The sequence below is a fragment of the Vombatus ursinus genome, unplaced genomic scaffold, assembly GCF_900497805.2.
Source record: "Vombatus ursinus unplaced genomic scaffold, bare-nosed wombat genome assembly UNPS02000749.1, whole genome shotgun sequence".
NCBI lineage: Eukaryota > Metazoa > Chordata > Mammalia > Diprotodontia > Vombatidae > Vombatus > Vombatus ursinus.
In genome coordinates, this window is record NW_020940527.1 from 18,552,960 (window position 1) to 18,579,752 (window position 26,793).

A 26,793-nucleotide genomic window follows, 5' to 3' on the forward strand; every position below is an offset into this window, starting at 1 on the left:
AAATTATATGGGATGGGATCACTACAGGAAAATGTTACAGCCAGAGTACAGCCATTGCTGGTGGGGTGGGAAACTGGTGGTTGGCCCATTTATTAGAGCTCCATAAGATGATCCACAATGAAGAGAGAGAAAAATGTTGGTGAAAAAAAGCATTAAATATAGTGGTAGAAGAACATGGCTCCCTGTGAAATGAATTCTCGTCCCCTGTTGTCCTGGGAATAAGAAGCTCCTGACTGGGTTTTTGGAATAAAACTTTTGGTAAGAACAGAAACCCTACATTTATTCCTAAAGGAGAAAACTAGCTTTGGCACAAAACCTAAGTGCTTAAATTTTAAAAATTTATATTGTCAGTGAACAAGCTGTTATTTTCTCCCCTTCTCTGCACTAAAAAAGATCTCAAATCTTTATGACAAATCTGTAAGAGTCAAGCCAAACAACCCTCACACTTGACCATGTCAAAATGCTTGTCTGATTCTGCATCTCAAGTCCATCCTCATTCTGAATGTGGGCAGCAGAATTCAGCCTCAATCCTCTGGACTTGGGGTTAGTCACTGAACTGATCAAGATCAAAGTTGTCTTTAAAATGTTATCCTATAAATTGTGTTCCTGTTTCTGCTCATTTCATTTTTCATCAGTTCATAATAAGGCTTCCCAGATTTCTCAGAACCTTTCCCTTTTGTAATTTCTTATAGCACACTAGTATCCCATTACATTTAGATACTATAATTTCTTCAGTCATTCTCCATTTAATGGGTACCCCCTTAGTTTCCAGTTCTTTGCCACTACACAAAGAACTGCTATGACTATTTTTGTAAATGTGGGTCTTTCCTGTTTCTTTGATCTCTTTCAGGCATAGGCCTAATGTGGTATTGTTGGGTCAAAGGGACTTTACAGGGGAATGAGGGAGGGAACAATCATTTAATAAGCACTTACTATGTACCAGGGACTGTGCTAGGCACTTTATAAATATTATCTCATTTGATCCTTAAAACAACCTGAGATATAGGGGCTATTATTATCATCCTTATTTTTCAGAGGAGTAAAGTGAGGCAAACAGGGTTAAGTGACTTACCCAGGGTCCCACAGCTAGTAAGTGTCTGAGGCTGGATTTGAAATCAAATCTTCCTGATTCCAGGTCTGGTGCTCTATCCACTGTGCCACCTAGTTGCCCCAAAACTACAGATCATGCTCAAGAAGGAAAGAAGGAAAGAAGCATTTATTAATTACCGCTTATGTGCCAGTCACTGTGCCAAGTACTTTACTTATCTCATTTGATCCTCACAATAACTGTGAGAGGTAGGTGCTATTATTATCCCCATTTTACAGTTGAAGAAAATGAGGCAGAGAGAAGTAAAGTGATTTGCCTTAGGTCACACAGCTAGGATGTGTCTGGGGCAAGATTTGAACTCAAGTCTTCCTAACTCTAGACCCAGCACTCCATCCACTGACATACCTATTTGTCTTGGTGGTTAGGATGAGGGGAACTGAAAGGGAACTTGGATCATAGGCCACTTCATAGGACAGAGTTGCAAACAGTCCAGAAAACTGAGTAGGGGCACTTGAGAAGGAGACTGCCCTCTTGTTTTAATCCTGTAACTCCCAGCTGAGTTTCAGGACACAGTCCTACTGCACATCTAAGGAGTCCTGTATAGTGAAAAACTCTCAAGAGGGCATCTTCAGCCAGTCCCAGGTTGTCACTTTTCCAGAAGAAAGCAGTTGCCATACACAATTCCTTAGGTTATCGTCAGGCATTGGGATGACAGACTTGTCAAGTGGTGGGTGCTTGGTGGGTGCTTCAGTGTCTTACTCTGAATGCTCTCAATGGGAATTTAACTTCTGTCAGTCCATCAGGTGGCAGCAAAGATCACAAAAGGGTTTCTAGGACCCAAAGGACCTCACGTTGAAGCTCTGTCTTAAACCCAAGAGTTGGCAGTTCGTTTAGGAGGTGCAGGTTTCATTCTTCTTACTAGAAGATCCTCCCATAGCTTCCCCCCTTCCCCTCACCTCTCTCCCTCCTAATGCAGGAATTTATCCCGGTCTGGCCTTTTTTAGAATCTTTACCATGACTTTGACACATACAACTTTGAAAACCTGACTCCACCTACTTTTCCAGAATTATAACACATTATTTCCCTCATTGCATTCTTCAGTCCAGGGAACCTGGCCTTTTCACTGTTCTTGGAACTCAATATGCCATCTCATTGGCTTGAATGACTTCCTTCTCATCTCTGCGTCTTATAATTCCTAGTTTCCTTCAAAGTTCAGCTCAAGTTCCAACTCCTATCCCTTTCCTGATCCCTCAACTGCTAATGTCTCCCCTAGAAAATCACTTTGTCTTTATTTTGTATATTCTTATATGGGTATATGCTATCTTCCCCAACAGGATATAAGCTTCTTGAGGACAGAAACTGGTGCATTTAGGTCTCTGTATACAGTACTTAGCACAGTACTGAGCACATAATAAACATTTAATAAATACTTATTGATTGACCCTACTATGTGCAAAACACTATGCTAGGAGCCATGGGACATACAAATATAAAAAAAGATATGGACTATGCCATTCATTCATTAAACATTTATTATTTTGTGAAGTGATAGGCTACAATCTTAGCAATATAGAAATACAAACAAAGTGCTATGACAGTTCAGAGGATAGAAGCAATCACTTCCTTCTGGGGGGTAAATGAATACATGCCCACAGCTACTATCCTATGAAAAAGGAAATCCATCAGCACTGAATCATTTGATCCTTCCTGGTTTCCACTTCCTCTTCTCCCTGCCAGAAGTTTCCTTTCTCTTTTACTTCCTCCTCTCTACAGGGAAATTAAAATAATAGCAACAAAAGCAATTTGTTTTGATTTCTGTTTGGAGGGAGCCCAAAGCTCAATTTGAAAAAAATGGGTATGGGCAATGAAGGTTGTTTTTATCTCTAAATTCCCCTCCTCAAGAATAACGTTCATCTTCCAGGAATGGGCTGCTCCCTTCATCTGTTTAAGCTTGCCTAGCTCAATCTGGCTATCAGATAAAAAGCATTAAGAGGAGAACAAATAAAAACCAAAAACAAACAAACAAACAAAAACAAACCAGAAAACTTGAATCAAAGTGAAGGGTGAACACACATGGAAATACTTGAAAGAAAGATCTCCCTGTAAGTTTCCTTACCCCAACCAGCCCAAGGTGATGGCGCAGGGTTTCAGCCGTGTTGCTATAGTGACAGCACTCTATTGGATGCTAGACTGCCTTAGAAAATGAGATATCCCCTAAGAGAAGTATCCTGGCTCTAGCTCAACTCCATCTTGCTGCAATACTGAAGTAGATCTTTTTGAATGTTACCCCAAGGCTCAACTGTTTTTAATCTACCCCCACTATCTTCACTCTTTCATGCTTGATATGCTGGGAGAAAGCCAGAGGTTGCTCTAAAAAAAAAAATAAAAATAAAAATAAAGACATTCATATAAAGGTTTGTTCCTGGCTTCAATAGGCAACCTTAGAGATGAAGGCAGAATTGTCAGATCCTGAGGAAATCAGGGCATGGGGAGGGGACCAAAGCCTAGGTTTCTCTCTAGGCTTTGCCTTGTAATTGAACTTGACTCCTCCCCAAGAGCTCAAACTCACTCCCTTTAGTCCTGGGAAGTGCACAGTAAAATACCCTGTTTTGCCTTGGTTATCTACTGGGGTGTGTGTTCAGCTGTGTCTACTTTAAGAACACTCCCCGTCTACTTACTGTCAGATCCTTATCTGAAAGGAGGGGTAAGGATAAGAAAAGGAAGTCAAGTAAGTTAAAGCCTTATGTGGCAGTGCCCCAGAAAGATCTGCCCCTTTGATCCTGAAGCCATAACACAAATTCATAGGAAAGAGAATTCAATTTCTAAATATGATTTTCATGTCACTCTTTTCCTATGAGGTCTCAGCAAAGTCACTGTGCTGAAAACTCCAAGCTGGCAGGGGTTCTGGGCCTTCCAAGAAAAGTGATTTCTTCCTGTCGCTGCACAGCCCTCAGTGACACCTGGGGAGTGAAGACCACACTGCACAACGTAGTGCCCCAGCTGCTTTGTTCCTGGCTTCCCTCACCACCCAGAGGCTGCCGGACCGTGACCCCTTCACCTGGGCTGAGGCCAGCTATTGGCTGTCCTGTAGGTTATGTATCAGGTCTCCACTTAGGTGACCTCTCCCCAGTCAATCCCACCCTGCTGAAGAAGCAGCAAAACCTCAGGGAAGGAGGAACAAGAACCACAGTTTCGATGAGTCCTTCCTTTTCAAGTAAATCTCCAAGGACTACATGAGGTCATTGATGCCTGTGCTTGGTACATTCACACAGCCCAAAGCACAGCCAAGGGGAAAACAGAAGTTCTCAGAGAATAAAAAGGAAATGGCACATTAACTAGAAAAACCCACAACTTGCTCAGTAAGAATGAAAGCAAAGGCACACAGAGCTGGCCACCCATGAATAGAATGACCTGTCAACATTAAAGGCCAGAATTCTTGTAAACAACAGTAACCCTTTATCAGACCATTATCCTAATCCTATCGGGCTCTTATCACTGGGTCAACAGACCTTTATCAGGAATTCCACCCATCCCAAGCTTCCCATTTCACCAATAGGAAGTGAGGCACTGAGGTTAACTCACTTGCTCAAGATCAAATAGCAAGTAACAGACTAGAAGGAGAGCTCTGTTGCTCTGACTCTCAGTCGTGCTGACTCAAGCTCATCAATGCTTAAACTTGACCTGAAGCTTTTAGAATGCTCTTCCCAAATTGTCCTTTAAATTGGCTAGTGTCGGAGGTTGGCATAGGTGCTAAGGGTGGAAATCTGACACCTACTGGGAGGGGATCAAGCCTTGCTTGAAGAAGTGTTAATTGGTGTAGAATTTCTGGCGGAAGTTTTTCTTTGCTGCAAGTTCCAGGAATTCTATTAGCTTACAAACCATAATATCTCCAGGCCATACAGTAGCTCAATATAATTTCATAGTTATTTATTGAGCAGCTTTTATTGTGTTCAGCAAAGCAAAAGAAATATGATATGGAGCCTGTTCACAAGGAACCTTCCTATTAGGAAGAAAAGACACACAGATGAAAGTGACCTAACAGTATGAGACAGTATGAATATAGGTATAAAGAATGCCACAGGAATTTAGAGAAGGGAGCAATTGTTGTGGGATGCATTGGCTGGGACGGTGGAACTCAAGTTGGAAGTTGAAAAATGGGGTAGATTTTAGAAAGGTGGGGGGGAAATAACGTGAATGTGGGAATGAGGAAAGAGAGAGACAGAGGCAGAGAGAGAGAGAGAGAGAGAAAGAGAGAGAAAGTTTGTGTAAAAAGAATGGAGGAGACACAGCTGAGACAATGACTTCGCTGGAACAATGAATTGATGTTGGTGAGTTAGGTGAGGTCAGATCACAGACAGTCTGAAGGCTGCCTAAAGAGTTTGGATTTTATTCTTTAGGCAAAACTTTTTGCAGAGGCAGTCACTATAGATGAAACTCCAGCAGAGTCCTTGCAGATATGGCACAATCTTGCAATGACTTTTTAAAAAATATCCATCATTAATGGCATGAAATAACACAAAGCTAATTTATTTAAGGGGGCAACTAGGTGGTGCAGTGGATAGAACACTGGATACCGGGGCCTGGAGTCAGGAAAACCTGAGTTCAAATCTGGCCAAAGACACTTAACAGCTGGGCAAGTCACTTAACCCTGTTTGCCTCAGTTTTTTCATCTGTAAAATGAGCTGGTGAAAACCACTCCAGTATCTTTGCCAAGAAAACCCCAAATGAGGTTGCAAAGATTTGGACATGAATGAACAACAGCAACAAACTTCTTTAAAAGCTCCTGCATATAACTACTTTGGCTTGCTTTAAAAAGAACTAGCCTTTCATTTCTTCTAAACCTAGTCTTTCCAATTAAAATTCACTGAACAGACTTAGTCAACAAGCATTTACTAAGCACCAACAATATACTAAGCACTGTGCTAAGCACTGGGAATAGAAACAAAGGAAAAACAATACTTGCCCTCAAAGAACTCTCATTTTAATAGGGGAGACAACATATAAATAGTGGGTACACAGAAGACCTATACAGAGCAAATCGAAGTTCATCTCGGAACACACTAGCAGCTGGAGAAAGGCCTTCTATAGAAGATGAGGTTAGAGCTGTCTTAAAAGAAACTAGAAATTCCAAGAGTAGAGAGATGGGAATGGAGAACATTCCAGACATAGGGGACTAACAGTGCTAGGCAGGGAGACAGGAAATGGAGTGTTGGGTTTGAGAAGAGTAAATTGCCTGGGGTGCTGGATTGTAGTATGAGAAAGGGAGTCAAGTGTAAGAAGACTAGAAATGTAGAAAGAGGCCAGACTATGAAGAGCTTTAAATACCAGAGGTCTTTATGTAAGGAGTAACTGGTTTATTGAGTAGGGACAAGTGGGAGGAGAATGGGCATGAATAATTCAAATGTCATTTCACTCTTAAGTCACAGTGGGAATTGAAGGGATGAGACCTTAAGAAGCTTGGCAGCAGCTTAAAAGGCTGAAGAAAGTCCAATGGGAATCCTTCATTCCAGATTCCCTTCCCAACTTTCTGAAGGGACGGTATTTTCCAAAGAATGAATCAGGACATAGTATGATTATTCTCACTTGTGAACTGGGCAGGATATTTAATGTTAGGACTGTCTCAGAAAATTCAGAAATATAGTTTAAAAAATTACCACCTACTAGGAAAACCCAAATCAGCAGAACAGAATGTGGAACAAGTAAATAGAAAGTATTGGAGGGGAGGGGATGAAAAAGTGGGGCTGGAAGGAAAGGATGGGGATTTAGAAAGTAGCTGAAGAAAAGGCCAGTAGCAGAAACCCAGATGGGACAGCCAAGTATTAAAGCACAGAACAGGAGGTCAGAAGTGCTAGAACCCTAAGAGAGTGGTTTCAAAACTTGGGCACTGGGGGACCCTGCAGGTATGTCTCCACCTTTTTAGTTACCTACTACCTCAAGGTATTAAGCTCCAATAGCCCTCCAATAAAGAGAGAGAGACAGGGTGGGACAATAGATAGAGAACTGATCTGGGAGTCTGAAGGACCTAGCTTTTAACTTCTACTTTCACACATGCTGGCTGTGTGCTCCAATAACTCTCAGACTGTAAGTGGCAGGGAAGGTGCTGATTTGTATTGACAAAGTGACTTCCTCACCTAGAGATTCTCTAAGTGGGTAAAATCAGAGGTCTAGTTTAAAAAAAAAGAAAAGTTTCAGACCAGAATAGGGCCTTAGAGGAGAGACAGCCTGCCTATGGAACTAGGTTTGGACTCGGTTCATTGTCATTTGGGGTCTGCTGAGCCCTGGGCCTGGTACATCACTGTTGACCAAACAGGCACGAGGACTGCACCTTGAATAGCAATTAGCAAGTGGACACCAACAAAATGGTTGGAATTGCTGTTTGAATTCGTCTGCCATTATAAATGTTTCCTCTTGGCAAGATCTCTTGGCTTTATTTGTTGAATTACAAGGGTTAGTCAGTCAGTGAATAAGCATTTACTAAATATTGCGTAGCAGCCTTTGTGCTAAGCTCTGGAGATACAAAGAAAGGCAGAAGGCAGTTCCTACTCTCATGTAGATCCCCAGTCTATTGGGGAGACAACATGAAAACAACCATGTACAAATGAGATATGTACAGGATAGGGGCAGCTAGGTGGCGCAGTGGATAGAGCACTGGCCCTGAAGTCAGGAGGACCTGAGTTCAAATCTGGCCTCAGACCAATCACTTGACACTTACTAGCTGTGTGACCCTGGGCAAGTCACTTAACCCCAATTGCCTTAAAAAAAAAAGAAAGAAAGAAAAAGGAGATATATACAGGATAAACTGGAGATAATCAACTGAAGGAAGGCATAAGCATGAAGGGAGATCAAGGTTTTTTGTAGCTGGGGTTTTAGCTGATACCTGAAGGAAACCAGGGAAGCCTGGAGGTGAGATGAAGTAAAGAATTTCAGTCATGGGAAGTCAGTGAAAATGCCCAGAGTTGGGAGAAGGTATCTTTTGTGTAAAGATCAGCAAGGAGGCCAGTGTTGCTGAATCCCAGAGTACATAGGAGTGAGGTATGAGAAGACTGGAAAGGCAGAAGGGGGGCAGGGTGTGAAGGACTTTGAATGCCAAACAGAGGATTTTAGATTTGATCCTAGAAGTAATAGTGGGCCACTAGAGTTTATTGAATAATATGAGGTGGCATGGTCAGACCTTTGCTTTAGGAAAATCAATTTAATAGCTGAGTGAGAAAATGAACTGGAGTAGGGGGGACATTTGAGGCAAGGAGGCCAAGAGGAAGCTACTGCAATAGTGTAAAGTGTTAAGGTTCTGCACTGAAGGGTGACGTGTCAGAGGGAGAGAAGGCAGTGTATATGAGAGATAGTATGAGAGTAGAAAACAACAGGACTTCAGAACTGATCAGATACAGGAGATGAGGATGCTATCCAGGTTTCTAGCCCAGATGACCGAGAAGATGGTGGTGCCCTTAGTTGTTCACAGGGAAGTTTGCAAGGGTGAGGGTTTTGGAGGAAAAATGGTAAGTTCTGTGAAAAATGCTATTTTAGGCAGTACAGAGCTGTTAGAGGTTCTGTCGCAGGGAAGCAACATGATGGAAGCAGTATTTTAGGAAGATTAGTCTGAATTGGAGGGACAGAGGAATTAAGACACGACCAGCTAAAAAGTAATTGAAATAACACTAGAGATCTTTGGTTATAAACTCCAAGGCACAAGTAACATGCTCTGGATACGCTGTCAAGGTGGTGACCAGATTTTAAAGCTGTCTTTTCTTTCCATCCCCAGAAACTCATTATCTTACTCACCCACCACAAAGGCTTCCTTAGCCTGCCTGTAGAATCTGAGCCCATCAACCAGAACTGGTATTGATCTGTGGTTTTGCTGGGTTTGCATCCCCTTTTCTTTCCAAAAGCATCTTCAGCCTTTTGGCAGCCCACATGCTGCTGGTAAAGTGGGTGGGGAGAGAATGCAGCAATGTAGCCAGGCCTGCCAATTAAGGGATTTGATTACCAAGATGTCTCTTCTGGGCAGGGCTGCTCTACTCTACACACTGCCTAGTCTGAAGGAAGCCGCCTCCACATCAAGACTTTAGCAAAACATTTTAAGTCCAGAATCTCATGACCAGATTCAGTTTCTTTTACTGTACTTTAACAATAGCTCTTTCTCTTGCAAGTATGAAAAGCTTCGTTAGTAATATGGCATTGTTTTTTGTTTTGTTTTTTTTTCCCAAGAGGGCTGTTATGCCTTGGGCAGTTTGTGAAAGTTTTAGAAGTGAATGAGCTACAAGTCAGGAAAGGATGATTCAGTTTTTTCTCTGGTAAATTGTTTCCATTTTCACTTTTCTGAAAGAGGCAGAAACTTGAGCAGATGTCTGTGATTTGGATGCTGTTCAACTCCTCTCCTATGGGGTGAAGGGTTTTCTCTGTTTACTAGCCACTTGATTTCATTTGTGGCTGACCGGCATATAGTTACATGGAGATAAAAAGCCCTTGGCTTGCCCCAACTAACACATGGTGATTTAACCGAGCTGCAGTATTGTTATTTTTCTCTAGGATAATGTTGGTTTAATTCTTCCTTATTGTTTACACTGATGGCGTCTATAACCACCCTTGGTACTTTAACATGTTTGCTTTTCTCTGTGTAAATAAATTCCATTTAAATGCCTCCAGCACTTGACCCTTCCCTAACTGAAGTTTGTCTCTTTTTTTGAATTAGACATTTACACAAATAATCTACTTTCCATTCGTTCCTCAGCTTTTCATCGTTATTCATTTCCCATATTTTTGATATCTATTTTGTATCTACTTGCATGAGTTATTTGCCTGATAGAATGTAATCTTCTTGGGGGCAGGAATGGTTTTATTTTGGTCTTTGTTGCCCTAGCATCTAACACACTGCCAGATACACAGAAGGTACTTGAGAAACTTGATTTTTTGTTAGTTACATTGTTTCTATAATTTCTTTTATAAAATTCATTAAACTAGTTTTTAAATTTCTCACAAAAAGAGCCTGCATTATTTAATATGGGAAATACGAAGTTGTTGCAAATATGGCCTCAGCAGATGGTTATAGAACTATACATTAATTAGCCTCTCTGACCCATATTTTTAATTGACTTAATCATTTAAAAATATGAAGATGTTGAGACTAAACTACTTCTAAAGGATTTGAGATTAATTCAGGTTTCTTTTGGATGTAACTGCTATATTCAACTCATACTGTTTTACTGACACTCATGTAATAATTAAAAATAAATCACATATACTAAAAATGTTCAAATACGGTTTACTTCTTCCATCTCTCGAAGCCTTTCTGTGCTCCTAATGGTTTATCCTAGCTTTCAGACAACATAAAGGACTGGATTTTTTTAGGGATGTAGTATCCCTAAAAATATGGGCAGATAGGATAGTGTGCCAGACCTGGTGAGCTCAAATCTGGCTTCAGACACTTAGTAGCTGTGTGACCCTGGGCAAGTCACTTAACCTTGTTTGTGTCAGTTTCCCCATCTGTAAAATGAGCTGGAGAAGAAAATGGCATATCATTCCAATATCTCTGCCAAGAAACCCCCAATGGGGTTACAAAGAGTTAGACATGACCACAAACTACTGAACAAATCTCTAAAAATAAAAGTTTGCTGAAAATACAAAAAAGATTTCTGCATAAAATGTGTCATATTTTCTATGACAAGCAGCAAAGCATGGGGAACTGGGAACTGGAAGTCAGATGAATCTCTAATAGTAATTATGTCAGTAACATACTATGTATAAATCTGAACAATTTCACTTTCTACATCATAGGAGTGCCCATAAAAGTAAATAACCCACTGTGGATATAGTATGAGCTAACATCATAAAGCATCTCAGCAACTGCATAAATCTTGGCTTATTGAAAATTAGGAAATTGGTGCTAGTGACCACATGTCTGAGTGTTTTTATTTTAGAATGGTGAAAAGAAGATCTACCTGTGCTTATTTATATTTCAGTTTTTGTATACTACACATGAGTTTACCTCACTGTGAAAATTTATGATAAAAGGAAATGTTTCTTGTTCAAATAAACAGTCAGCTTAATATTAACCAACCTTTCTCTTTGGGGTCTAAAGTAGATGGACTTTGTAGACAGCAGAATAGTGCAGAGCCATGAAAAACAGCAATAAAGCAAAGTGACAATTATAGCCACTGGAATATCTAGGATTCATAATTGGGTCTGAGCTGTTTTAACACCCAAATTTCCCAGGACACGAACCCCAAGGTTGCAAAGTTCCCAGAGAGCTCATTTAGTACATCCTCCTGCTTCCAATTTTCTCTTTAAGAAAGGGCATTTCATTGCTTCATTCAGGAAAAAAAAGTCCCAATTACTCCTGAAGTCAAAGTTATGCTTCATACCTAACCAAGACAGATTTTGTTCTTCTCATGTCATTACCCCTGTGATTTGGGGAGACTGTTAGCTCAGGTTTTCTGAAGAACTGAAGCAGCTATGGAAATAATCACTTTAACTCCTATAATAAACTTATGCAACCACTGTCAATCTTTTTAGTAAAATGTATCTGGCTCTTTGGGAGACACTCAAAAACCAAATATTATATCCTAATATCTATCCTCAGAAGAGTCACTGAGACCAGGTTTGATTAAAATATTATTAGAAATAATCTTACTCCATACATCTTAGGTCCCCCTAGTCACTTAAATGTGGTATCATATGAAAATGGCAGTTACCCACCTGCATGAACTATGGGGTGTCATAATATCTGCTGAAGGATCACAAGGTCACTGTCACCCAAGTAACACTAACATTTACATAAATGGCATTCTGTTGGAATCTAACAAAGGAAGAAAAATTGTGACCCCAGTGTGACACCTTGGATATTATCCTTTTTTTTTTTTTAAAGGACATCTTGTTCTTCAGTTTAATTCAACAAGTAAATTCATTGCTGGGAAGAAACCAAAAAAAAAATAAAGAAAAACCTGCTCTCAGCTGTATTAATCTTCCAACTGGATACATTGTTTAACTGCTCTCAATGATATTTTTCACAGTGTAAAAATGTCCTCATCCTACTGCATCCCCCAAACCTCTAAAAAAGATTGCACTCACTCAGTAGGGCTCTGTCTCTTCTGCAGCCTTGAGGATGGGACTTCTCAAGTCAACATTAGTATCACTTTTCTAACCTTTATCTAAAAACCACAATTGTAACATATCCCCGGACTCTGTGACTTTTTGATACCAACACTCCCTATTACCCTTGTGAGCTTTTCTTGTGTTCACTCCTTTTTGCCTCTCATCCATCCCCTCCTTGCAGTTCACCCCGAGGCCTCCTCTTCACCTCCATTCTCCTAGCTGCTGAGTGAGAACAGTGGCCTGAATTGTTTCAAGGTTTAGTTCAGTACAAACTCCCTCTTTGGCTAAAAGAAACTTTGTTCATCTCTTAATAGTCAGTTTCTGGTCAAGTTATTTTGGACGATGGGTGCTGGAGCACAGGGTCAGGTTTGGAGGTTATTAGAAAAGGTTCCATGGCTGAAGCTTAGCTCTTGTTTCATGAGTCTTATTTTACTTAGGAACAAGAGTCATGCATATGTACCCTATAGGTTTGTGATGTATACACTTTATAAAATACATCAAGCCCTTTGAAAGTACACTGGAAAACACCACCACACACCAGTGATTGGGGTGGGGAGGTATTTCTTTTTATTCTTTTTTCCAGATAATGTTTACATCTTGAGTCAAGAGAATGGTTTAAAGTGGTGATTTCTTTCCTTTTTTTTTTTTTTAAACATTCTGAAAAATAGCATGAACTTTTGATACAAATACAACAACTGAATCAAAATGAACCAAAACAAACCTCTTCTCCCAGAACGGGGAGAGGAAGAAGAGGAAGAGGAAAGACACCACTATCATGAGTATTTTTCTGCACTGAGTCAACAAGCCAAGACAGTGCCGAGCAGAACTTTGCACGTAGTAGGTGCTTAATATTTATCATATTTAAATGAATTATTAGCAGTGAGCTTTAGAATTGTGAAGTTTCAATTAGGGGGCTGTGTGAATGGTAACAAAAGATGAGGCCAGGAAAAACTTTTGACATTAAGCAGCAGAAGCCAACTTCTACGATGCCAACAGATTAAATAAAGAGGTTAACCACAGCAATTTGTTTAGCATAAAATTATTCAATATTCCTATTTTTTCTAGCACTCTAGGAATCAGAGTGAGTCAGTGAATAATTTCATCTTTCTCAAAGATTTGCAAAGGTAAAGCAGAGAGCCAGGGAAGCTTTCTTGTGGTGAATAGCAAATAGCTAAAACAAACAAACAAACAAACAAAACTGATTCCTAGCTACTTAAAGCTTGACTGAGGTCTTGTCATTACCAGCTTCCAGCTCCTTTGTCATTTTGTATGCAGAGGCTGGGCTGTAAGGGACTATTTTTTTTCCTGTGATTTTCCATTTCTGCTATTTTAGTGAGTGCTCCCTTGTTACCATGGCTCCTCATTTTTCTAGCCTGTGAAAAAAAGTTGATTTATTTCTGTTTGGCATAGACCAATTACACACACAAATAATGTACTTCAATGGCAGATGGATAGTTAAATGTATTAGGTCAATAGTAAAATAAAAGTGTTGTGCAAAGACTACTAACCAAACTTTTAAAGTTACTGGTTTGGAGGTCTGGTTACATGCAGTTAAGCTACTTCCACAGCCTGCAGTACACTGAAGTTATGGTTAAAGTGTGCCCTTTCACTGTGACAACAATGCCTGAGATCAATGCTTTTTTAGGGAGAAGTGAGAGAGCACAGCCTTGACACCAAGCATTTCCTTCTGCCTTGGGTGGAGAATTAGAGACTAAAAGAATATAAAGAAAGACAAACAGAGAAGGCTGAAATTCAAGAAAAGATGATAATTGCACCGAACGAATCATTTTCTTGCAAGTTTGGAGATGAGATCTTTCCACTCTGCCCTCTTCCTCGTGACATACATAGGCGTGAGATGCTGCAGCCGTGGCTCCGGCTGTCCCTTAAAGAAGCCCTGACACAAGGCCTCTGTGTTACAGATTACGTACATTCCACAATCATAGCTGTTCTGCTGAGCAGGGGCTTTCTCTTCCACAAATGCTACTTTGTCCCCTCTTTTTCCCAAAAAGGCCTCCAGTTTCCCTGCTACCTGTCTTGCATGGACAAAGTTGCTCCTGCTATGTGAATCATAATGGGAAAATCTATTTTTGTCTTGGAGATAAACCAACAAACTCCAATGAGTTCCCCCAGCTGCTTGATTGGAGTTATTATTGATGGGTAAGAATATAACTCTTTTGTGGGGCAAGTCAAGAGGCTGAAGGAACATGGTGATCTCCTCTGGGCTGGCGGTACACTTGATAAATTGAGTGACTTCTGGGCTGATGAAACACACGTGGTCTGAGCAGTCATGGAACTGGTCACTAGCAAAGTACTCAAAAGCAAATCCAATAATATGGTCATTAAGCCAGCTGGGAGGATCCAACAGTGAGACATCTGATTCCCGTAGTAAACTGTCCATGTAACTCAAAACAACAGGGTCCATTCTGCACAGAGATCAACTGGAAACAAACGCCAAGAGCTGAAGCAAAGGGCAGAAGACAATATTTACTGATGTACATTCTGTATAAATACTGTTGAGAAAACCAAAATATACTTGTAGGAACCTTGGAAGAGCAATGGACTAGGTCAAACGACCTGTTACAGTTCTTACTCTACCACTATCCAGGTGTTTTGGGCCCCAGCTTTTTTATCAGTTAAAGAAAAGTCCAATTAGTAATACCATGTGTTGCCCTCCCTAAAACTCACAGGGTTGTGAGACTTAAATCATATAGTTTATATAGGTGTATAATTCTATTTGCTGTATAACTCTAAAGAGCCATAAAAATGTTAGATGTTACTACTGTCCCTATTTTATGGATGGGAAAATTGAGATTCATAAGTGATTTGCTCAAGGTTATACAGCTATAAGCAGGAAAAGTAGGACTAGAATCCAGGTCTTCTGATTCTGAGTGCAGGGCTCTTTCTACTGTCATAATCATAGCTGATATTTGTATAATGTTATTATAGTATACATCCTGAAGCATAACAAAAACTTATACAAGATAGCATTCTGGAAGGGCCTTTTCTCTCCCTTGGGAAAGGAAGTTTACTCATTCAGGAATTCTCTATACCAATGAAATCACAGGTCTAGTCCTTATCCTTTAAATTTTAAAAAGCACTTCATCTATATTTTGTCATTTGCTCTTCAAAACAATCCTAGGAAGGAGCTATAGATTTCTTATCCTTTTCTTTTTTTTTCTTTTAAAGATGAAGTAATTAAGTTATTTTTACTACAACACAAATCATACCCCTGCAATTTACTACTTATATCGTCTTGGGTAAGTCACTTAACAACTTTGGGCTTCAGTTTCCTCATGTGTAAGATGAGACGGATGGATGAGATAATCTCTTAAGGTCCCCTCTAGCTCTCAAGTTTATCTGTACCACATTCCCTCTCTACAAAACATTTGCTTAAATAGAAATTAAGTTTTTAGGCTGCTAAGATGGTGACAGGCTAACGCTGCCTCATAGGGTTGCTCTGAAGAAAGTGCTTTATAAACCTTAAAATCCTATTATACACCAATGAGATTCTTATATTTAATGTCAGATAAGATGCTTCAGCAAATAAGGAAACTTTTTTTTTTTTTTAGGCAATTGGGGTTAAGTGACTTGCCCAGGGTCACACAGCTAGTACGTGTCAAGTGTTTGATCTGAGGCCAGATCTGAACTCAGGTACTCCTGACTTCAGGACTGGGGCTCTATCCACTGTGCCACCTAGCTGCCCCCAGGAAACAATTTTTAATAATGCAACTAGAAAACTCTATTATGTAAGTAAGTTTTACTTTGTCTCAAAAGGAAAAAAAGGTGAAAAGTAAGCACAGCCTCCTTTTCCGCTTTTGGGGTGGAGATGGACACAGATCATTTTATTGACTTGATTATCTCCTGATCTAGCTCTTTGGAAATGCTTGCATTGAGTTAGGGAGCAAATCTGTTCCAGTATTTTATCCTTGGCACTAGGGCCAGAGGAGTGCTTATTCCAAAAGGAACTATTTGTTCTTTCCCCACATAAGGAGGATGCCAGTATAGGAAACATCAATATGTTGTCAATGTACACAAACCAGGGAGTTCTGAATAGTACTGGATTTATAGGATCTTCTATTCTTTATAGATAAATGATTTTGATAATGAATTCTTAATGTTTTTATAGAAACTTCTTTGCAGTCAAAACTTAATAAAAGAACGAATCTAGTTATTTGTAATGATATTCTTAAAGTAAAATTCCATATATTAGTGAAGCTATTACAAAGCACTAAATCTTCAAAGAAAATTAAAAGTTTATGATTTTTATAGGACTTTGATTTGATGCAATTTGATGCAAGTAACCTTTTGATTACTTATTAACTTAAGAATTTAAAAGAGCACTGGACTGGAATAAGGAACTAGATATTAACTAGTTGCATGGCAAGCCATTTAACTTTTCTATGCCTGAGTTTTCTCAATCTATAAATGGCATAATTGTACTGGATGATCCTGAAGACTCTTCTGCTTATAAATTCTGTCGAGTCCAAGGCTAAACTTTCATGTAATTCTTGCATTGTAGGCACTTAATAATTGTTGAAAACAATGAACGAATTAATGTTTAAGAAGTGGTGGTTAGATGTTACTTGAGGAAATACTTCCTATTGCAAAGTCTGTTAATGATTTTCAGACCTAGTTAGCATGTTGTGTTTGTTATTCAGTCATTCTTCAGTCATGTCTGACTCTTGGTGACCTCATTTGGGGTTTTTTTGGCAAAGATACTGGAATGGTTTGTCATTTCCTTCTCTAGTTCATTTTACAGATGAGGAAAACTGAGGTAAACAGGGTTAAGTGACTTGCCCAGGGTCATATAGCTAGTAAGTGTCTGGGGCCAGATTTGAACTCAGGAAGATGAGTCTTCCTGACTCTAGGCCCAGTGCTCCATCCACTGCACTACCTGCTCAAACTATGCCATTTAAATAGCATAGCACAGCAGAGAAAAAAACCATCCTTAAATTTAAGTTTATAAATAATGTAATTTCAATATTCAATGTTAATTTTTTTTTAAAATGACACCATACTTAGGGAATCTTATTTCTCTGGTATTTTATACATGTTACAAAACACTAAATAGTGGTTAAATATCAGAATCACTTCTTATAATATCGTTTAAAATCACATTATGAGGATGTTGCAAGTAAACTAGAGCAAAGGAGTGAAATCTATCGAGATCAAGGATTAACAACAGCATTTACATATACTTCATAGCATATGTATTTTTACTCCTTGAAAATGTGTGTATGGCTGTCAGGTGATGAGAACACCAGTATTGTTTGCTTTAGTAAATGAAGGCTCACTAAGGAAGTGCAGACTTTTGACTCTCATTCCTTCTAAAATTTATATAATATATAAAATTTTTATATAAATATAATTTTAAATAATCTTCCATGTATATATCCAAATAGATATATACATATATACATACACACATACACTTTAAAAGGAATAAGAATCAAAAGTCTAGACTTCCTTAGACATCGTGAGGCTTTATTTACTAAAGCGAAGGATAAATTTACATAATTTAAATAAATTCACATAATTTAAATAAATTCTATAATAAATTACTTAATAATGTCTCATATCTATCTACATATACAACCTCTCTACACATACATATAGATGTTACTGATTTTTAGATATTCATATCAATATACTTTATCACATAAATTTATATATTTCATAAGACATAAATTATATATATACATATATAAAATAGCCTCATTATGATGTCATTTTAAGATATCACACAAAAAACAGTAGCTCTGCTGCATATAATAAGTGCCCAAGAGATCCTATTTTTCAAATATAGTCTTTGGCTGTTGTACTGTGTAGGGCTTAAATCTAATTGCTCAGAAATATCCTAACTGCAACTGATGTTCCCTGTAACATGACACTCTAATTGTCAGTAACATGATTCCCTACATTTAATCAAGGCGTTAAGTGCCAATTGTGCATTAGTGGTCAAGTCATTTATTGAAGCTAATGACAATTTTGTCTATGAGATGATCAGGTCGGGAAGTATAATCCAGCATAATCAAGTTAAGAATTTTACCATAACTTCATTTTTAAATCAACCTTAGAATTTTTGTTAGGCAGTATTTTGAAATCAACTAGCCCAAACTCCTACCCAACATATGAATGCCTGTGAGATGATCAGCCAGTCTCTGGGCCTAAACAGTTTCAGGGATGGTAACTTCTCTGTTTTGATATGCAGCCCACTAACCTAGTTAGACCCTATCTGGAGTGTAATACAGTTTTGGATGCCACATTTTATGAACACTGATAAACGGGAGAGTGAGCAAAGGAGCGCAAGTAGGACAGGATGGGTGATGAGTCTATACCCTATGAGAATTGGCTGAAGGAACTGGAGTTGTTTAGCCAGAAGAGAAGACTTAGGGATGGGGGAAGTGGGTATGACAGCTAATTTCAAGAATGTGAGGGGTTATGATATATTAGAAGGATTAGTCTTGCTGTCAGGAGAAACTTCTAAACAATTAGAAGAGCTTTGCAAAAGTGAAGCAGGCTGCCTCTGGAGGTAGTGGTTTCTTCCTCACTAGATCTTTCAAGCCAAAACGTAAGAGCTTATTCTGTACCCAATGTTGAGCTAAGTGCTAGAGAGACAAAAACAAAAGTGAAGTCAGTCCTTGCCCTCAAAGGGCACACATTCTAATGGGGATGCTTAGGAAGGAATTTCTTCAGATTGAAGTTGGACTGGTTGTTTTCTGGGCTTTCTTTTAACTCTGGGATTCTGTGCATTTTGGGCGAACTAATTAACCGTTAGAAAGTTCTTCCTCATAACTCATTTATAGAATATTTTAAGGTTATGCTTTATATTGATTACCATTTGATTTCCTTAGCAATCTCACGAGATGAACAATGTATCATCCTCTGAGAGCTAAAATTATGTATATTATCTTCAAATAAAGATGGAAACTTTAGTTCAGAGTTTAAGTGACTTGCCTGAGGTACCACAGCGGGAACCTAGATCTTGTGATGCCTAGTGCTCTTTCCATTACACATTTTAGATTCCCTGTAATAGCCCCCACTCAACAATGGCCCTAGTTCTGTTCTCTGGAGCAACACTGTAAATATGATCCCTTTTCCACATGACATCCTTTCAAATAACAAGAGATGAAAAAATATTTAAAATAGATAACATATGTAGAGCTGCTGAGAATTTCCATATCAACATGGCCTAATATGGACAATCGCTGGAATATCTGTTTCAATGCATTTGCATCTGTAGTGCCTGACCCATAATTGGTGCTGAATAAATGCTTGTTGAATTGAATTTATTAGCTGAATTGAATAAATGTTTATTGAATTAATTTTCAGAATGAAATACAAATTTTATCTTTTCCTAAGCACCATTCCATTCAGATTCTTTATTACATTACTGTGTTTCTCCATGTGGAAAGCCAATCTCCAAATCAACCTAACAATCATTAAGTCTCCTGAACTAGTACTAACAACTTGCCTTTTTTTTTTTAAATCTTATTGCAATGTAGCTTGTCCTTCTAATTTTCATGTCAGCTAGTCCCTCTTAAGCATTTCCCCCTCTGATTAACAGTTACTTAATCCCTGTTATCTGTAGGTTGTTTTAGATTTTTACTGAAATATGCTATTTTAAAAAATTAGTTCTGATTACCAAAAAAATCACATATTTGATCACAATTCAAATATGACTTTGGGTTGATACAGGTGATTTTTCAAGGAACCAATTAAATTTCTGTTCAGACAGACCTCTCATAAGAATTCAGCAGTACTGGTAAAACAAAACAAAACTCTCCAAAGCAAAAAACCTGAAACAACCTTAATAAGTTAGCAAGTAACGAATGGCTATATAGAATCAAAGCAATAATACAAAGAAATATACAACAGAAACACTGGTTTCTGTGAACCCAAGGTGAGGAACTTATGTTAAAAACAAACCATAATTTTACAGCTCAATATTGGTTTGGAAATTAAGGCAGATTTTTGCCTGAAATGTTGGGTGAAATTAAAATAATGAAAAATGGAATAAATAGAAACTCAAATTCAAGAGTATAAATTTTCAATAAGCTATGACTGTGAAACTGCCCATGTGGTTTGGTGCCTTAGAAAGTTAGTGTGAAACACTGCTGTGATAATACTGCATTGTTCTCAGCAGAATATCTATATTTCTGTAGATTGGTCCCAAACTGGGTAAGCATTTGAAGGTCAAGACAATGGCATCTTCTCCCTTTTTAAATTATAAATGCTCAATTGTTGCTTATAGTCATAGGCATTATAAAGATACACTGATGAATGAATTAATTTTGATAAAAAGCAGTTCTAGTATGCCTCCTAAAATATTAAATTTTGTTAAGCAGTTTATAGCTTAATATTTATATGACAGCATAAATAGAAATGTTTTTAAAAAGAAAGTTCAAATGTTTTAAAAAATTAAGTATTTTCAATGCTAATCCTAAAATCCAGGAGCTTTTTAAAAAAATTGCATTTGAAAAGGGCCATTTCAATTTGTATACACGACATATGAATGAAAGTGAATTAGATTTTGAAACTGTATGCTAAAAATGTAAATCAATTACACATAAGGGAATCTCCTTTGTGATCTAGGAAATATGAATTCATAAATTTCAACATCCACACGAGAGAATATCATTACTTTGCAAGTGGAGAAACTCAACTATCAATTTTCAAAAGTACTTGATACCATGCTTGATAATTTTATTAATACCTGGTGGTAAAGGATGGACACCAGCTTGCCTCCATTACTTTAATGTCCTATTTAGGCCTAGAGAGGTGAAGGTGACCACTTGAGATTCTACCTAGTCCCAAGGTTCTAACGTTTGTATGTCTTCGTTTTACTAGACATATTAATGGCAAAGGGGTAAAGCAGTAAGTAATGAAAGATAACCCAGTCTACTACCAGTCTTATTTCAACCTCTAGGTGTCAAAATATAATTAAATTACATATTTTTCTTTTAAACGAAGAGATCTCAATTTACAGTAAATATCAAGCAATTTTCTTTGAGATGGTTGTGATTATCCTTTTTTATCACAGAACTGTCCTTTGCTTGGAGAACTTCCTATGCTCTACTGTACACTAATGAAGTAAAATCTCATTAGTCTAAACAAATTAGGAGGAAGGCTAATTTGAACTAGTCCCATTTTAAAGACACTGAAGGTGCAGTAGAAACAGATGGAATTTGGAGTCAGAGGACTTGGGCTTGAATCCCTGCATGGCTGTTTACTAACTGTTGTGAACTTAGGAAAATCACAATTTCTCTGGGCCTGAGTTTCTTCACCTTTAAGACGGGGGTACTGGGCTAAATGATCTCTGATGGTCCTCTCAGCTACAAATCCAAAGAGACTAATAAAACTGAGGTTCACAGAAGTTAAGAGATTGGTCCATAGTCACATAGCTAGGAAGTGTCCTAGTTATGAGTTCAAACTAAGTCTCCTAAGTCTACCATTACATTATCTATATTTTCTAAAAACATGGAAATTATTTTTTTCTAGCATCTACCTTAGCAAACCAAAAGTTAACAAAGTGAAGTGCAGCAGAAGGCTCCGATTTAATGAATAGCTCATTTGTATTCAGCATTTTTTGGTATGCAAATTGTACTTGTTAAATCCTTGAAAAGTATTCTTTTAAAAAGGTTAAACATTTTCCTCTCAAAGCTAATTTACGTTCTGCTAAACCTTTCATAGATAGCATAAACACTAAACTTCTGCTCTGTCTTCGAGTTATCTAATTATTGGGTTCCAAACTAATTAGGTTTTATTTTTTAAAGACTAAAAGTAATGGCTGACTTGGCCTATGATAAATAGAACTTTTCCTTTCATAAATGTCTTTAGCCTTTTTAAAAATGATACTGTCTTCCCAATAAAATTTGAGTTAAATAAAACAAATGTAATAGACATTTTCCTGTAATGGTTGACCAAGGTTGTTAATATAAACTGGTTAGCTAAGCAATGTTACTTTTATTTCTTCATTATCTTCAACTCAGGCTAAGGGGAAAGTCAGCAAATTCAGGTTTTAAAAAAATAAGAACCTATTATCAATAATAATCTCATGAAAGTACTTACTTATTCATTGGCCATCAGGTAATACTAAATTTAGAGTCAAAACTGCCCTGTGGATACTCAACAAGGCAAAGATGTTTTTACAAACATCCACAAGAAGATACAGCACTTTAACAAAGGAGGCTATAGGAAGGAGAATTAAACAAACAGCAGAAGTCAGGTAAAGTTACTTTCAGAAAGGTTTTCTCCAATATGTGAAATTCTTTAAAAAGCTTTTCAATTACCAAGTGTTATCTTTTCTTCACAGATAGAAAATATGAGAAAAGGTGGATTACTTCACTCAAACACTTTCAGCTGCTGAATAAATCCAGACTTTCATAGTTTGAAACCACACCACTAAAACCACTTTGGTCTTTAATGAATTTTTTGGGCAACAATAATGTGGCATACAAACTAGGCAGCCACTCTAGGCACCTGGAACAGAAAGACAATGAATTCTCCTTAGAAACTAAGCTACCAAAACCAGATTTGTGGCACTATGATATTCAAAACACAATTTGGTGATTGACATATTATGAAAGGCAGAGTGAATAAAAGCCTTGAATTAAAAAAAGAATAAAACTAGATTTGTCAAAACATTTTATGCATGACAATTTTTAAAATGTTAAAGCTTGGATTGAAATATGAACTATGTTTATTTAAATAGTTTTGAATTAGACATCTTCGTAACATCCATCTCATCTTAGAAAACTTTTTATTAATAAGTTTAAACAGCTACAGCTCATTTTAGAACAACAGATTTAGAGTTGGAAGGAACTTTAAAAGATTATTTTGCTCTCTAGTTCTCAATTTACTACACTAGTGTCAATATTTCAGTTATGAACAGTTGGCCCTGACATGGATATGACAAGTTCTTAGGGGGCTCCACATTTGTATTCATTGGTGTAGAAACTTCTTTGGTGTTAATCATCAATTCCATAATCGATAAGTTTAGAGAGACACCTGGGAGCACTAAGGGGTGAGGAGACTTGACCAGGTTCCTAGTACCTACAAAGTGTCAAACAGAAGAATTGGAAGCTAGGTCTTCCAGGCTCCAGGGTTCACCATCCAGAAAGCCATCTACATTACATACCTAGGTACTAAGGATAAACCATTCAAGAGCTTTGGGAAGTAATTTCGTATTCAGGGTTCGGTAGAGATCACCTGGATTTTAAAAATATTAGTTTCTTCTCAAATAAATTGTTTGGGGAATGAAAAAGTAAGAAAGTTTCTTCTTCCCTCTCCGGGGGAGTCTATACTGAGTCAGGTTTAGAAGGCAATATTCCAGCCCTAACAATCCATTACTTCATGTTCATCTGTGATGCAACAGCGTTTTAAAACTTTTTATACAGAAGTTTTAAGAGTTCATCTAATCTGGCAAAACTTTATTCAAACAAAATCATCAGGAATACACATTTACTTAATTATGTCAGTGTGGAACACTACACTCTTTATTCATGTATTGAGCCACTTTTTTAAACTTTATATGGCATTCACCACATACTGTCTTCTGTGATAGCTACTTGTTACATATTTCTCATTTCTAGGAGTATAAATTGCTGGAGGCCAAGTAACATGGAGAAGATTTTTGTACCAGTCCCAAGCAATAATATTTATATGGCATTTGATTACAGCCAAGTAGCTACTGGCCATCCTCTTTTTAAAACACAAGGGGTGGAGTTACAGCACACCTCCATTCTAAATCTGGTGCTCTTTCCACTAAACTATACAGGCCAGTCTTTCGGTTTAGTGGAAAGACCACTGGATTAGGAGTCTGATGACCTGGGTTCTAGCCCCAGTTCTGCCACTTATTTGTTATATGATCCTGGTCAAATTACTTAAGCTCTCTGAGCTTGTTTCCTCATCTGTAAAATGGGGACACCTACTTCACAGAGTGGCTGTGAAAATCAACTGAGGATGCCTGTGAAAGTATACTGTAAGTGTCCAATATTATACGAATGCAGAGTAATAATATCTGCTGATTAAAATAATTCTGTTTGTTGTTGAAGAAAAATATATACAACAGGGGGCTTGTGGCTTACCACATATTATGACATATAAATTGATATTTTTTAAAACTTCAAAGCCTTCTCCCAAATTGGGGGTGGATTACAGGAAGCAGTTTAACTACATATAGGATAATAGGCGGAACTCGTCTAATGAGGAACCAGGATTCCAGGCCCCCCCCTCCCCGGGTGATTCACGAAATGGTTAAGCCCTTCCAGTCTCGCTTATTGGGGGCAGCAGCTGGGAGGGCAGCACGGAGGAGGAGGAGGGGGGGAGGAGGAGGAGGGGGGCGAAGAACAGCTGCTCTTCCTAAGTCTTCAGCGCAGGTCAAAGCCTGTAAATTCCTAGCAAGGTCTGAACGGGCTGACAAATATACAAAGTTGCCTTCTGCCCCGGGATACTTGGCGAAACACATGGACATGGTAACAGCAGTCCCAGTGCGGAGTCGCCCAGATTCTTGCAGCCCTAACCTTGGGTATTGGCGATGGGGGTTCAGGGAGTTTACAGTAAACAAAGTCATGAGCAAGGCGTCACTTTCTAAGGGAGCTGCACAATTATTGCGGGGAGAAAAATCCCAAGAAGTCACTGCTTTAACAGGTAGAGAGCTGGGGTGAGGGTGGGGGGAGGGGTCCCCGACTTGCTGCAGGGCTCCCGAGGAAAAGGGGAGCTCAGCCCTGGCAGGGGGTCCTTCGCCCACCCACGTGGGGCGGGGCGGGGGCGCGATCAACGCCTCCGGGCACGCTGCCCTTTCCCTCCCTCAGGACTTGAGGCCCCTTCCCCGCACCGATGTTGACTCGGTTTTCGGAGTCACGGACTTTCCTTCCTGATCGGGTGAAAGACCACGGGGAGAGCGCCTCCAGACCCCGGAGCTCCCGGGAGCCGCGGCCTGGCTTTCTTCTCCAGACCTCGGAATAGAGCTGCCGCCAAGGGCGGGGGTCAGGGGCGGGGTCAGGGGAGGGCTACCTCGCCCCAGCCCACCCCATCCAAGCGACAGACCCACCTCGGCCCCGCTGGACCGGCTTACACCGGCTGCTCCCGTCCTCTTACCTGCCTTGGGCTTCACCCCCCGGGACGCACCTCCGTTTTGGCTCGCGCCAAACCTTCCTCCCCCCCACCCCTCAACCAGCGGTTAAGGTAGCATCGGCTGCCCGTAAAGCGAGGGCAGCCGTCGCAAAACCAGGTCTCTCCCTCTCTACCCGTCCCGTCTTTGCGACATCGTGCTTGCAGGGATAAAGTCTGGCGTCATTAAAAGTCGTAGTAACAGATTAAAAAAAAATGTGGAGTGGAGGCGGGGAGCGTCCCACGCAAGCGCGCCATTCCGAGAGGGGGAGAGGGCAGGGCGTGTTCGGGGAGTCTTAGGGGCCAGGCGAAAAGGGGCGTGGGAGGGGTGCGCGTGCCTGTCGCGGAGCCCCAGAGGGAGGGGCAGAGGAGAGAAGGCGCGCGTGCGCGCGATGACCGGCTAGCGAAGAGGCGGGGGCGCGGACTGAGCCGAGAGCGGGGGACCGCGTAGAGAAGGCAGCGGGGCGGTTGCCGGCGCCGGAGTCAGGGAGCCTAGGGGCGGCGGCGGCGGCAGCAGCGGGAGCTCGGGGTGCGGAGAGCCTCGCGGCGGGGATGAGTCCGGCGCGGGTGGAGTCGGGCTGACAGGGCGGCTGACGCAGGGGATGCCCGGCGGCGGCCAGACCCTCCTGCTTCATCCCTGCCAGAGCCCGAGTCCCGCCGCCTCGGCCCCGGCCCCGGCCCGGGGTCGCTCGGTGGAGGCCTCGCCCGTCCTGGGCTTGGGGCTCCAGCCGAAGAGGCGGCGGCGGCGGCGGACCACCCTGCGACGACTCGGAGGTAAGAGCCGCCCGCGGGGCCAGCCTGCCCACGTCTTCTCCCCTCTCCCGTGGCGGGGCGGCTCGGCCCGCGCCCCGCCCCGGCGGCGGGCCGCCCCCGCCCGGCCGCCCGGTCCCAGACGGTAGTTGTGACCGTTGGTCTGGCCTCGGAAGTCGCGGGGGCTCCGGGAGGGGGCGTGTCTGGGCCGCTCGGGGAGGCCGAGGTAGGGCTTGCGCCGGGCCGCCCCGAGCCGCGGGCGGGGAGGGGGCTGCGGCTCCCCGAGCCGAACTGGGGCGCGCCGGCCTCGCCCCCTGGGCGCGGGGCGGGCTCCGCCAAGGTCACCCGGCGGCTCCCGCCCCATCCCGCGCTGCTAGTCGGCATGACAACTCGGGGTCGGTGGGGACAGCCGCCGGCGGGGTGGGTCGCCTCGGCCCCTGAAGAAGCCAGCCCCGATGTCACTGAGATCTACACCCAGGTTCACCTGCTGCGGGGAACGGTTTGCAGCAGAGCTGCCGGGGCACGTGGGGCATCATCTATTTATCTATCTATTTACTTATTTATTAAACGGCGTCTTAGTGGGATGGATGCAGCGGTTTTCCTGAGGGCTCTTTAGGTATCGATTTTGGATGTTTGGAAAATGAGCGTTGTAGCTGTGTCCACGTCCCTGATATTTAAAGTTAAAATAGTAGTCATTTCGGGGGGCCACTGCTGCTCCTTCGTGCTGTCTGATTTTTCTCAGAGGAGCAAGTGCAAAATGCTGCACTGATGTCATTAGTATCAAATCTGGCTG

General features: G+C 40.5%; 2 protein-coding genes across 9 annotated transcripts in view; one reads left to right on the top strand and one right to left on the bottom strand.

The window, feature by feature from the left end:
* The window catches only part of SENP8 (SUMO peptidase family member, NEDD8 specific), a 45,261-nt gene extending 19,822 nt beyond the window's left edge, over positions 1-25,439 (bottom strand). Inside the window, exons 1-2 of one of the 3 annotated variants that reach the window (XM_027859175.1) lie at positions 25,239-25,357; positions 13,574-14,595 (exon numbers count right to left, since the gene is read on the bottom strand). In XM_027859175.1, coding sequence (XP_027714976.1) covers positions 13,921-14,559 — 639 coding nt within the window. In that variant the 5' untranslated portion in view covers positions 14,560-14,595; positions 25,239-25,357 and the 3' untranslated portion in view covers positions 13,574-13,920. Of the gene's footprint in view, positions 1-1,072; positions 1,113-13,573; positions 14,596-25,238 lie in introns of those variants that run through there. The other 2 variants (XR_003568865.1, XR_003568864.1) reach the window with 2 other exon arrangements.
* Positions 25,440-25,967: 528 nt separating this feature from the next.
* The window catches only part of MYO9A (myosin IXA), a 321,905-nt gene continuing 321,079 nt past the window's right edge, over positions 25,968-26,793 (top strand). For all 6 annotated transcript variants that reach the window (XM_027859077.1, XM_027859085.1, XM_027859114.1 and 3 more), the window contains exon 1: positions 25,968-26,024. The gene's annotated coding sequence lies outside the window, so the exon portion shown is untranslated. The remainder of the gene's footprint in view (positions 26,025-26,793) is intronic.